The sequence below is a fragment of the Morus notabilis genome, unplaced genomic scaffold (genome assembly GCF_000414095.1).
Source record: "Morus notabilis unplaced genomic scaffold, ASM41409v2 Scaffold273, whole genome shotgun sequence".
Taxonomy (NCBI): Eukaryota; Viridiplantae; Streptophyta; class Magnoliopsida; order Rosales; family Moraceae; genus Morus; species Morus notabilis.
This window is the reverse complement of record NW_010357426.1, coordinates 43773-56106: the sequence shown is the minus strand read 5'-3', so window position 1 is coordinate 56106 and position 12334 is coordinate 43773. Positions and strand designations below refer to the sequence as shown.

The following is a 12334-nucleotide window of genomic DNA, read 5'->3' as shown; positions in this document are numbered from 1 at the left end:
TTATATAATATATTAATTATAATATATTTGTTTAATATAATATAATAATGATGATATAATATAATATAATATAGTTGTAATTTTTAATTATATTATAACTGGAATATTATTATTTCTTATGTAATTTTATAATATGTTTTATAATATTATAATTTTATTAACTATTTTAATAATATTATATTATAGTATAATATAATACAGTCATAATTTTTAACTTTGCATAGCAATTCAACCTCATAATTTACCAAACGCTATTACACTGATTTTGGAACCAGCACAACTAATATAATTATAGTTTACCAAATACTCAATAGCTTTTTGTAATAGTTGCTTCTTCTTTCAGCACAGTTAAAAATAATTTTGTCAAAATTCACAGCACTACCAAACTAAGCCATTGTCTTTCACATCCCCCGAAACTCGACTTTTAGCTCCCGTTTGGTTGGAGGATTCGTTCTCTGATTCGAATCATGGTTCATGGTTCGCTACAGTATTTTCTCTCACAAAAAACACGTAAATCAAAAATAGTTCTAATATCATGGTTCTAATCCATGAACCAAACAGACTCTTAAAATTTAAGGTGACTACCAATCTAATCATCAGAAATTCATACACACGTATTATTTTAAAAGGAATGATCATATTTTACAGGTTTGTTACCACCATTGGTGATTCAAAAATAGAATTTAAGTTTCATTATTAGGGACATTGCCTTGTCGATGTTGAAACTACCTTTTTGCGCCAAAAAAAAGATCCCAAAACTGAACCTTTGTTATGCTGGTTTATTTATTTATTGTTTACTTATATCAACATTTTTCTTCTACAAAAAGTAAAAACTTCAACTATATATATGTGTGGTAATGTGTGAGAGAATTTGATTAAATCGTATGAATTTCAACAGACGAAAATTGTATCAAGGAATCCACAGGATTAGCAACTGATGCAAGCTTTGATTAAGACAAGAGAGTAGTAATAAACATCTAATAAAAAAAGGCAAACAAGAAACATGTGATGTCACCACACTCTAAATAATAAATACTAGGGGAGCACATAACAAGGAGGGTATCTCAATTAATTAATTAAATAAATGGAATAGGTAATGCTCAAATCACTAATTATGTTTTTTTTTTTAAAGAATAATTTAAGTTGATCACTAATAATGAAAGACAAGCAAAGGGGCTGAATTTTAAATAATAAATATCCCCCTACCCCTAAGGAAAATTAAAAAAAAAAAAAATTTGATAAGACCAAAGAAGAGCATGAAAATGAAAGGAAATAAAAAGGAAAGAAGGAGGTGGGTTCCTTGCACCCAACGCATCTACCTTTGGTTTGGCTTCGGAACTAGGCTCGGTTGTGGACTTTGTGCGGATAAGAACGACCTTCTCTTTCTTTCTCCCAAAAAACCAAAACAAAACAAATTAAAATAATTTTAAAAACCCCAAAATTCAAAAATAAATTAAAAAAAAAAACTCTCTCTCTCTTAACGCCATCTACCACTCCCTACAAGAACCCAAAATCTCCCATCACCGCCTCCACTCTTCTACAAAACCTAAACACCTCTCTCTCTCTCTCTCGCTCGAAACCTCACTCCCTCTTTCTCTCTCTCTCTCTAAAACCCAAAAAGCACACTTGTATTTCTCTTCATCCTTTCCTTCTTCTATTCCTTGAGCATTATATTGCACCAAACACAAACTTCTCTCTCTCATCTCTCGGTTTAGTCAAGCTGGCGATCGAAAACCAAGACACCACCGTCCGCGAAATCAAGCCCAAGAGCAGAAGAATCATGGTGATTATTCTCTCCTCATTCTTTTATTTTTTTTTCACAATCTTATATTGAAATGAAATTTTGTTCAAATTTCCTTTGTGGGTTTTGGTTTTTTGACTCTGTTTTTTCGTTTTTGCTCTGTTTTAGGGTCCGGAGGAAGAGGAGAACCACAGGTGGCCGCCATGGCTGAAGCCTCTGCTTAAAGAGAGCTTCTTTGTGCAATGCAAGTTGCACGCCGATTCTCACAAAAGCGAATGCAATATGTACTGCTTGGATTGCATGAACGGCGCTCTCTGCTCTCTCTGCCTCAATTTCCACAAGGACCATCGCGCTATTCAGGTTTTTATTTTTTTTTTATTTTTGTATTCTTTTTTAAATTAATTTTTCATTGATATCAATTTCTTTAGATTGTCATGGTTTTCAGTGACCAATTTCGGCATCTGGGTTTTTTTTTTCTTTTTTTTTTTTTTGGAGGGGGGCTCTCTGTTTTTCAGTCGTTCCTTTTGGGGTATCAAGGGAATCCACTGATTTCCAGCGAAAAAGGAAAAAAAAATGCTACTTTTATTTTATTCTTCTTTTGGGTATCAATGGCGTACTTTTTTCCCATTCCAAAATGCATCCAAATTTGCCAAAACCAGTCAAAAAAAAGGGAAGAATTTGTTAGTCACATTCTTTTCGCATTCATTCATAACGTCCAATAAATAGAATGATGATCATTTCATCAGTTTCTAATTACAAATTTTTGTTTTTGTTTTGGTTATTATTTTCACAGATAAGAAGGTCCTCATACCATGATGTGATAAGGGTTTCTGAAATTCAGAAAGTGTTGGACATTAGTGGAGTCCAAACCTACATTATCAACAGCGCTAGAGTTGTCTTCTTGAACGAGCGACCTCAGCCACGCCCCGGCAAAGGCGTCACCAACACCTGCGAAGTATGCGAGCGCAGCCTCCTTGACTCCTTCAGATTCTGCTCTCTCGGTTGCAAGGTAAAACTCATTCCATTTTTACAATGCCCTCTATGTATATATATATATATATATTATATTTATATATTATATTTATATGTTTTTGTTTCTCCTCTAAAGCAATCAAACCAATCGGCTCAGCCTAAATGTCATTCATTTCTTTGGTTAAAAACCGAGTTGACTTTCTGTCCTCTTCTTGTCAGTCAGTCATTTGGGTGGATTAAAAAGGAAGAAAAATGTGTAACTTTTGAAATTTCGTGCTCCTTTCGTTTTCCTTTTCTCCTACATTTTCCCGGCAGCCAAACAAGTCATTAATGTTGAAATTGACGAAATTCAGTATCTGGGTCCGTCATTTTTTGGGGTGTAATTATGATTACTGACAATTGTGGGTTTTTTTTTTTGGGGGAATTTTCAGATTGTGGGAACATCGAAGAATTTCCAGAAGAAGAGGAAGCAAATGGCGGTGATGGCGTCGGATTCCGAGGACTCGTACAGCAGCAGCAGCAGCCATGGGAGGTCAAGCAACAAGTTGCAAAGCTTCACGCCTTCGACGCCACCACCAACTTCTGTTAATTACAGAACGGCCAAGCGAAGAAAGGGAATTCCTCACCGAGCCCCAATGGGAGGACTAATCATAGAATACTAGAGTATAAAAAGTCGATTATAATATTTTTAGTTAATTGCTCTATTTCTCCCGTTTATACAAAGTTAGTTTCCATAATGCCCTCCAATGCCCTGAGCTTTTCTCTCCCAAAGGCCGGTGTTGGCGATAATTCTCTCTAGCATTGTACATAGAAGCCAATAGAAAGTTCATATGATGTTTGATGATGGGAAAGGTAGGGAATAATAATAATAAAGGAAATTACGTGAAGGACAGTCCAAGACCAAGTGGGTGTGGAGTAAAGAGAGGACTGAAGTGATAAGAAAAAAAAATAGTAAGTTTTTATTTTTATTTTTATTATTTTTAGTTTTGCTTGTTTTCGAACAATAGATTATGGAAGGATGTTTTAGAGTGGTTATACATAAGTTTTAGGGTTAAGATGAAAATGTAAATATTTTGGGTTTTTATTTTTCTTGTTAGAGAGATAGGGAAGAAAATACAATGTATCACTCCTTTGGAAATAGGGGGATGTCATGTCTATATGTGGAAAAATGTAATAAGAGATTTTCTAGTTTGTACGTGTATTTATATGTGTGTGGGTGTGTGTATATTTACACACACACACACATATATATATATATATATATATGTGTAGAGTGACGGAGTGAGTCAGAATTTATCAGTTTTTTTTTATTAAGATTATGTTTATAGATATAATAAACTTAAATATTTTATTTTTTTAAATCTTAATAATTAGTCTTTAATAAAACGCAGAGAATTATTAATTTACTAGGGGCATGCTTCCCAAGCCTAGTTTCGTTATTTTATAGTTCTATTTATTTTATTAATTTATTTCAAAAATAATTACATTTAATTTTTTATTATAATAAAAAATTACATCTCAACTTACGCTGAACGGCCTATATGTATGTATGTTTGTGTATATATATTGGCGGTGTATTGGATATCCGATTTTGGAATTTGACTGATTGCGGTGAACTCGTTTTGGTGGGACCCGCGGCGGCCGTCTCGTGTGGGATGGTCAAGAAATGGGGTTTTGGGTTCTGAGTACGTGTGACTTTCTGATTGGTCTTTGGAAAGGTCGGCCTTCTCGAAAGTCGGAATCTAAAAGTAGGTCAGCCGCCCTCAACTCACACGATTTTTTTTTCTCTCCCTTTTAAAAATCCGCGTCAGATTTCAGAAAGTCGGTTTCTTTGCAAGTGGTTTCATACTTAATGCGGGTCCCATATTGGGACTCATCTCCAGCCGCCCGATTGCTTTGAGACGGCGCAGATGATTTTCATCTAATTTCAGACGATCAATTGGTGAGCTTTTCCAATGAAACACGATTTTTACAATAAATAAATAAATTTGGTTGCGTTCAATTTTATCCTAGAAACCTACAGAAAAAAAAAATATATATATATATATATATATTCACAACATCACGATACATTCTTGGAACCAAAGAGTGCACATTTTTTGCAAGCACAATTTTTTTTTTTCTAATAAATTAATAGATTGTTTAGAACTTTTCTTTTTTTCTTTTTGTGAAATTTCCACGAGAATTTTGGTCTTATTTATAGATCTGTTGAACTAATTGAAGAGCCAAAACCTGGTTTTGCTGTCAAATTGACATTCATAGTGTCGTCTCTATTTGGCATTTGACTTCTTCTATGATGAAACGCCTAGGGACTTTCTGTTTGGATTATAATGTTTTCTCTCATAAAAATTAATTTTTAAATTTTTTTGTTACAGTATTTACTCTTACGTAAAGTCTTGTCTCATTGAAAACTTGAATCGATGAAACGATATATTTTAGTCAAGTAAGCAAAGCACATATTTATATCTAATTGATCAAGAACTAAATTTAGTGAACAAAAATATTTCTATCAAAGCTCGATTTGCCCGTTAATGTATTCCCAGAGAAAAAATAAATAAAAAGAAAGAAAATAGATTTGCCCGTCTGTGATTCATATTGCATTTACTGTTCTTTGCAAAATTGGATTAACCATAACTTGTACACATGCTATTTGGCAATTGAAAACGAAGCTTCATGAGCACAATAAACACGTGCAATTAGAGGTAAAAATTGAATACACACATTATTTTTTAATGGTGACATTTCTATCAGTAATTATTATCAAATATAAAAATTTAAAAATCTAATTTCATGTTAGATTAATTGTGAAATTTATTTTTAACTGTGCATATTAAAAATCTAATTTTATTAATTGTCATAATTTTTCCTCAACTCCTTCAAATAAGTATGGGACATATATTTAAAACTGGTGTCATTAAACATTAACGCTTTGTTTTCTTAATCTCAATGGGCAAGAAATTCACAACTACGGAATGTGTAGACACCTTGCTTTGTTTACCCTTTACTTTTTTCTTCTTATTAAAAAAAAAGAAAAGAAATTCCTTTTTCCTCTTTTCTGCTGGGGTTTCGAATAGAAGGTTATTTTTTTTTATTTTTTTATTTTTTAAGTTAACGAGGCTTTGAACTTAATTTGTGCTGTTAATTCGATATCGCTTTCTTCAAAGACTTTTCATTCAACCAACCATATTATATATTTTGTAATAATATTGTAAATAATTAACTATGACAAAAAATAAAATAATTAAGTTAACCCTTTTTTTTAAAAAAAAAAGAAAGTGTCAAGAATTTATTCATTCGCTTATTTATTAGCACACGTAAGCATGCAAATGACACAAAAATGAATTTTACAAATAAATAAATAAAAAAAATTTCAGCTCTCCGAAAATGCCTTTTGCCTAGGTTCTTTTAATTCGTACAACAACAAATATATTGGTTATGTTAATTTTTGCCCACTTGAAGTTTTCTAAGATAAGACCCTTAAAAGCAACAAATTTAAGAAGAATCCATAGAAAAACACATTAAAACGATAAATATTATGAATATATAACACAATCAAATAGAGATTTGAGTAGAGTAAATTTATTATTAATATAAATTGAGATCCAAATGGATTTATATTTATATTTTTAGGAAAATACCAAAACTATAAAATATAATGTGTGTGTGCGTGAGATAAAAATCCTTTGAGAGGGACCTCCTAGGAGGAGAGAGTTGAGGGAGTAGGGCTCCTTTTTTTAATTTAATTTATCTAACCACATATAAGGTTATGTTGTCCCACAATTTAAGACAAAATTTTCTGAATCTAGTACACTTATGACCCGTTTGGTTCATGAATTAGAACCATGAGATTAGAATCATTTTTTATTTATGTGTGTTTTTTATGAGAAAAAATACTGTAGCGAATCGTGAACCATGATTCAAATCAGAGAACGAATCCTCCAACCAAATGGGCTATTATTTTCGCTATAAAAATAAAAGAAATAAAAAGTGCAACTGATATGGATTGTTGTATAGTCACTCACTTACCGTCCATGTATTATAATTTATCTTTCTTTTTTCAAAAAAAGGAAGAAAATTTTTAGCTTTTATTCTCTGACCAAACTTTTCCGACTTGTACACATTTGTAGGTACAAGATTATTTTATGTGTGTGTGAGTGAGTGAGACAGTGAACATCTTGTTTTACACGTGCCTTAGGATATGTATCGCTGCCTTTGTATGTTCATTTTATCTATTTGTTTATTTATTTTGTGTCCCACTTGATGTTCCTTTTTAAATTCATACATATCCCTTTATTTTATTTTATTTTATGTTTTGCTGGAACCTTTCACATATATCTTCACTTTTTCACGTTTTCATACTATTTTACCGACCTTATTTTGACCATATAAGTGTGCCATGTAGCGTCCAATATTCAGCCATGCATGTGTCGCAGCCAGTAAAAAAATACATAAATAAATAAATAAGGATTAGATAAAAGTAAACATCAAGTTGCGATTCCTGTGAAAAGCAACACTAGGAGGCCTATTGAAACTTTTATCATTGTAATAATAACTAAACTTTACGGAGTATTCAAGCAAAAAAAAAAAAAAAAAAAACGTGGTCCTATTGATTTCGCTGATTCGAGTTTAGAATTCGAGTTTTGTTACAGTAAAAGCTCTCACAAACAATCAAATCTAATTTTTTTACTACAGTAAAAAGCTCTCACATAAAATCACATCTCAACTCAAATTAAAAACTCGAATCAGCGAACTAAACGGGCACCCATTTCTTTTATTTTCAAAGATGAAGTTTTTTTTTTTTATTCTAAAAAACTTTTAATTTGGATTTATATTAAAAAATTAAAAAGACGATATACTTCATCTTTTAATTTGGATTTATGTGCAAAGTTTTTGAATTATAGATTTGGAATTTAAAAAGGTAATTTTTTTTATCATGGTGCATCTGATAAAATATTTAACTATACAAATAAGTATATCGTCTGATAAAATTAAGACTGAGTGTTCAAGTTTAGAAATTTAATATCACAAACACGACACATTTTCCCTGATTACTTTCTTGTTTATTGTTGAACTGCATCATTGCTCATGAACTAATCACAATTAAAATTTGGCCCTCGAATTTTTAATTTTAGTGATGTTCCTTAAATTTACAAATGTGTAGTAAATTACCCTTAATTGACAATGATTTTAATTTTTTTAACCGAAAGTGACACGTGTTTTGCTTATGTATAGTTGATTAAGGCATAAAAGGTCTTTTTTCACTTTTTCTTTTCTTTTTTTTTTTTTTTTTTTGCTAATCGGTCTTTTTTTAACAATTGTTAACCCTAACTTTTATTCAAAAACATAAAAGTTACCATTTATGCCAAAGAATCCATGTCCACATCACATATAGATTTCTGTTAAAAATTAACATCATTATCAATGGGATGGTTGCTAAAAATTTATAAATTCATGATGCAAATGGCTAAACTTAAAAATTTGAGAGGCAAATAGTAATAGTGTGATAAGTTCAAAAGGAAGCAATGTAAACCCGGTATTTCTTTCATTAATTTTTTTATAAGAATTTATTTTTTATTTTATTTTATTATTTTTTGGTGAATATTATTTTATTAGTTCTTATTTTTTTTTGTGCTTGGAGAGTTTTATTTTATTAGTCCAACAAAAACTAATATAATAAATATAATATTTTTAGGAAAAAAAACTAAAGGCGCGTTTTGGATAATCGTTTTAAAATAATTTTATTTTTTGTATAAAAATAAAAATAAAAACGTTTTTAATCTCAGATAAAAATTATTTTTAAAAATGTATTTTATAGTTTTATTAAGAAATTATTTTAGAAATGAGAAAACAAAAATAAAAAGTGACCAAAAATTATTTTTTATTTCTCATTTTTAAAATATATATATATTTTAAAAAAAATATGAAAAATAAAAATAAGATTAATTTCAAACAACGCTTAAAATTTGATGCCTCGTCAGCCGAAAAGAAGATCACCACGCGTCGCACAGAATCCGGTGCACTTTGATGAGTAATCGTTGTGAACCGTGAAATGCATCGCTAATTGTATTCCACGTGTTAGCATTGTATTTTGGCTGGAACATTCCTGTACATTTCACTTGTCTAATGGAGATGCGTGGCAATTGCCGGGTCCCGCAGAGTTAAAGACTACAAAATCGTAAAGTACAGTCCGTTTATTTCGCTGATTCAAGTTTAGAATTTGAGTTTTGTTATAGTAAAAAACTCTTATAAATAATTATATTTAACTTTTTTATTACAGTAAAAAGCTCTTATATAAAATTACATCTCAATTTAAATTAAAAACTCGAATCAGCGAACTAAACGGGCCTAAAAAAAAATGATCTTAAGCATCATTATTAATAAAATGTGAACCCCAAATCTTACATTATAAGACTCATTTTTTTATTAATAGGTAATGTTTAAGATTATTAATTTAATGTCCTGTAAGATTGCTCAAATATTAAAATATTACGATGGTGTTGAAGTTATCAACTTGATTTTTTACTCACACATTCACGTTCAAACTAGCTATCTATGTATCTATAACAATGTTATAAGACACTAATATTGTTAAAAATTACTTATTAATAAAAAAACACACACAATTGATATTTTATTAACAGTACTGACGATATTCTCAAACATTTTTCTAGTTTCATGACACCCCATCAACTCGATTTGCTGATCTAGAGAGAGCGTTAAATAGCCTGTGCAATGCTGGCACGATCCATAGATTGCCATGTCCTTACCTATTGGCCTAAAACCATCCATTGATTCATACTTACATGTCATGTTGTACCAAGTCACGTACTTAATTGTCTAGCGCATTTAACTTCACATAGTCCATTCGATTAAATACAAAATTTTGATATTAGTTTTGATAATGTAATTTCAGTATTGAATATTGTACATTATTTTATAAAATAAATAAATAAATAAGTGGAACAAAAATATATTTAGTTTATGTGCCAAATATGTTGTGCATGACATGCAGAAATGTCGTGTAATATTCATATAATCAGAAAGGAAAAATCCAACCTTTAACATAATCAACTTCAATTTCCAAACAATTAGACCAACAAAATATGAGCGAATAAAAAAATAATTCAAAAACGTAAAATTCTATTAAAAAAAAACCAGTAGCCATTAAGAAACAACACCCACACTCTATAATAAAGTCCATCCCTAGCAATAATAAGCATAAGAATAGAAAAAGAAAAAGAAATCATAATCCGGCTTCGTGATTACAGAAATGTTATTAATTAATACCTAATACTTTTTATTCTTGAATTTTTGGGGTTCCACATACACTTTATTTGAGAATAAAAGCGAGTATACCCTCTTGCATGCCCTTGTGGACAATCTCTCCATGAGTTTTGTGTGTTTTATCAGGTAAAGAGGAAAAAAGTAAGTAGAAGTTAGACTAATCAGAAATGAGAATCAATGGGCCATTTGGTAACATTTTCAAAATAATTTTATTTTCAATATAAAAATAAAAATGAAATTATTTTGAGAATCATTCTGAGATTGATTCTAAAATTACGTTTAGTTGGTTTTTTAATAGATTATTTTGAGTATAATAAAAAAGTAAAATCGTGTTGGTTATAATTATTAATTAATATATTATAACATTGTTGACAAATAATAAGAAATGAAAATAGAAAAGGAAAAATAACTTTAAGCCGTCTTCTAATTTCTTCACAAAAATCATTCTCACTATTTTTTGTTTTTATTTTCATTTTTAAAATATTTGCTAAACAAATACAGTTTGAAGAGGGTCTTTATTTTCGTGCCTTAAAAGGTGTGTAAAAACATTTTAAAAAATAAGCAAAAATCAATTCCAAACGCACTCAATATTTATTAAAATTGAAATTCCCACAAGCCCTATATGTACATTTCTTTTAACAAAATACTTGAGCTAAAAGTTAGAGGTGATAATTCTCGTTCGGGCTAACACAATTATAAAATGACAAGATTAATAAATGTGTTAAAAACCTAAATACAAACATAAAATATTTATTACATATAGATAACAGTACATGCAACACAATACATGAACACGTTTATTAAATAGACTGTAATAGGTTGATGCAAAAAACACGTTTATGACCCAACTAACATAAATGATGGAAAAAATAAATTTTTGTACTTAAAATTAACATCAATTGACTACGAAATATTAATTATAAGAACATGAATTCTCCAAATCCCCATAATAATAAACGAACGCATAAAAATGTCGAAACGCAAAACATATATATATGGTACTACTAAGTAGGCGAGAGTGTCCAAGCACACATCATATAAAACATAACCAAACATTCAAATATTCATATCAATATGTTTAAGTATATAAAACATCTCAAGCGCATATATATATATATATATATATCTATATATATAACATAACTGTAGGAATATATTAACTTGAGTTTCGAAGTGTGTTAATTAGTGAGCTAATTTGAAACCAACACGTTTATTTTTGCTCGTGACAGTTTGTTGATTAGTCTAAGAATAAAAGTGTGGTCCAAACACTTTATTAAGTGCCAATTAATTTCTTATCATGGTGCCGTGCCCGCCTAACTAAGGTACAGTATACCCATACAAAAACGAATTCTTCTAGAAAAATGGAATTTGAGTTTCTTTGGTAAATTTTGGATGAGATGGCTAACGTGGAATTTGTGCCAAGGAAATTTCTCCTTCAATTCTTATAATTTTTTTTTTATTTCCAGATTTATTTTTGTTTAACCTTTGCTTAATTACGTTTTTTTTTTAAATTTGAGGAATTTGTTTAATTATGTTTAATAATATTTAGTACGTATCATTGAGGGCAACCCGTTTCGTTTAACAATTTAACCGGTCAAGAAGTTTATTATTATTATTATTATTATTTCTTAATCTTTTTTCAGAATGCAGGGAACATTTGTCCGGCAAACGTCCTATTTCGATTGAATACAATGGACAATCAGGAATTTTTTTCGTACAAATAATAATTTGCATCGAAATTGCTTTTTGAATAAGATTCTTCTTTTCTAAAACATATTGGGTCATGATTAAATAAAAGAAACCTATTGGGTAATTTATTTTTCTTTTTGTGTGATCAATTTGAAAGAAAAAAAGGGCGATTACGTACTTCAACTTTTGTAATGATAAGTACAGAGAAGAATGTTCTTCAGCTTAGGCTCAAACTTAACTATAATTAATAAGCATACGGTAGTACGGTACTACTCAGCCATTTATTGGCTAATAATAGCTGGCTTCAGCCCAAAAAAAAAAGAGGACAAAATAATACAAAAAGTTAGGCAGAAGTGTAGCTTTATTACAAAATTCCTCGTTTGGCATGATCCGCATGAATGGTGATACTTCTCCTCAGAACAGTTTTTATTTTTATTTCCACGTGCGGTAATTAAATTGGCAATTCACAAATCACACTCATATTTCTGTTTTGCATGATCGTTACACCACAATATTGTTAGCAACAAAAAGAGTGAAATAAAAAAGATTTCCGTTAAGAGTTCAATTTTTCCGATACAAGTTTGCGATGCATCACTTGCCTGTTCATTCTCTCTCTTTCTTAATTTTTCCCTTCTGCTTGCTTTCTCA

At 30.1% G+C, this 12334-nt stretch overlaps 1 protein-coding gene across 1 annotated transcript; it reads left to right on the top strand.

Moving 5' to 3' along the window:
- The first annotated feature begins 1476 nt into the window (after window positions 1-1476).
- On the top strand, window positions 1477-3914 carry LOC21386756. The gene is made up of 4 exons (XM_010089950.2): window positions 1477-1783; window positions 1910-2101; window positions 2535-2750; window positions 3145-3914. The coding sequence occupies exons 1-4, from the start codon at window positions 1781-1783 to the stop codon at window positions 3373-3375; spliced, it is 642 nt and encodes a 213-aa protein (XP_010088252.1). The 5' UTR covers window positions 1477-1780; the 3' UTR covers window positions 3376-3914.
- Window positions 3915-12334: the final 8420 nt, after the last annotated feature.

Coding starts and splice junctions, on each gene's coding strand:
- LOC21386756 (XM_010089950.2), top strand. Junction 2,102..2,534: donor AGGACCATCGCGCTATTCAG/GTTTTTATTTTT, acceptor TTATTTTCACAG/ATAAGAAGGTCCTCATACCA. Junction 2,751..3,144: donor TCTGCTCTCTCGGTTGCAAG/GTAAAACTCATT, acceptor GGGAATTTTCAG/ATTGTGGGAACATCGAAGAA.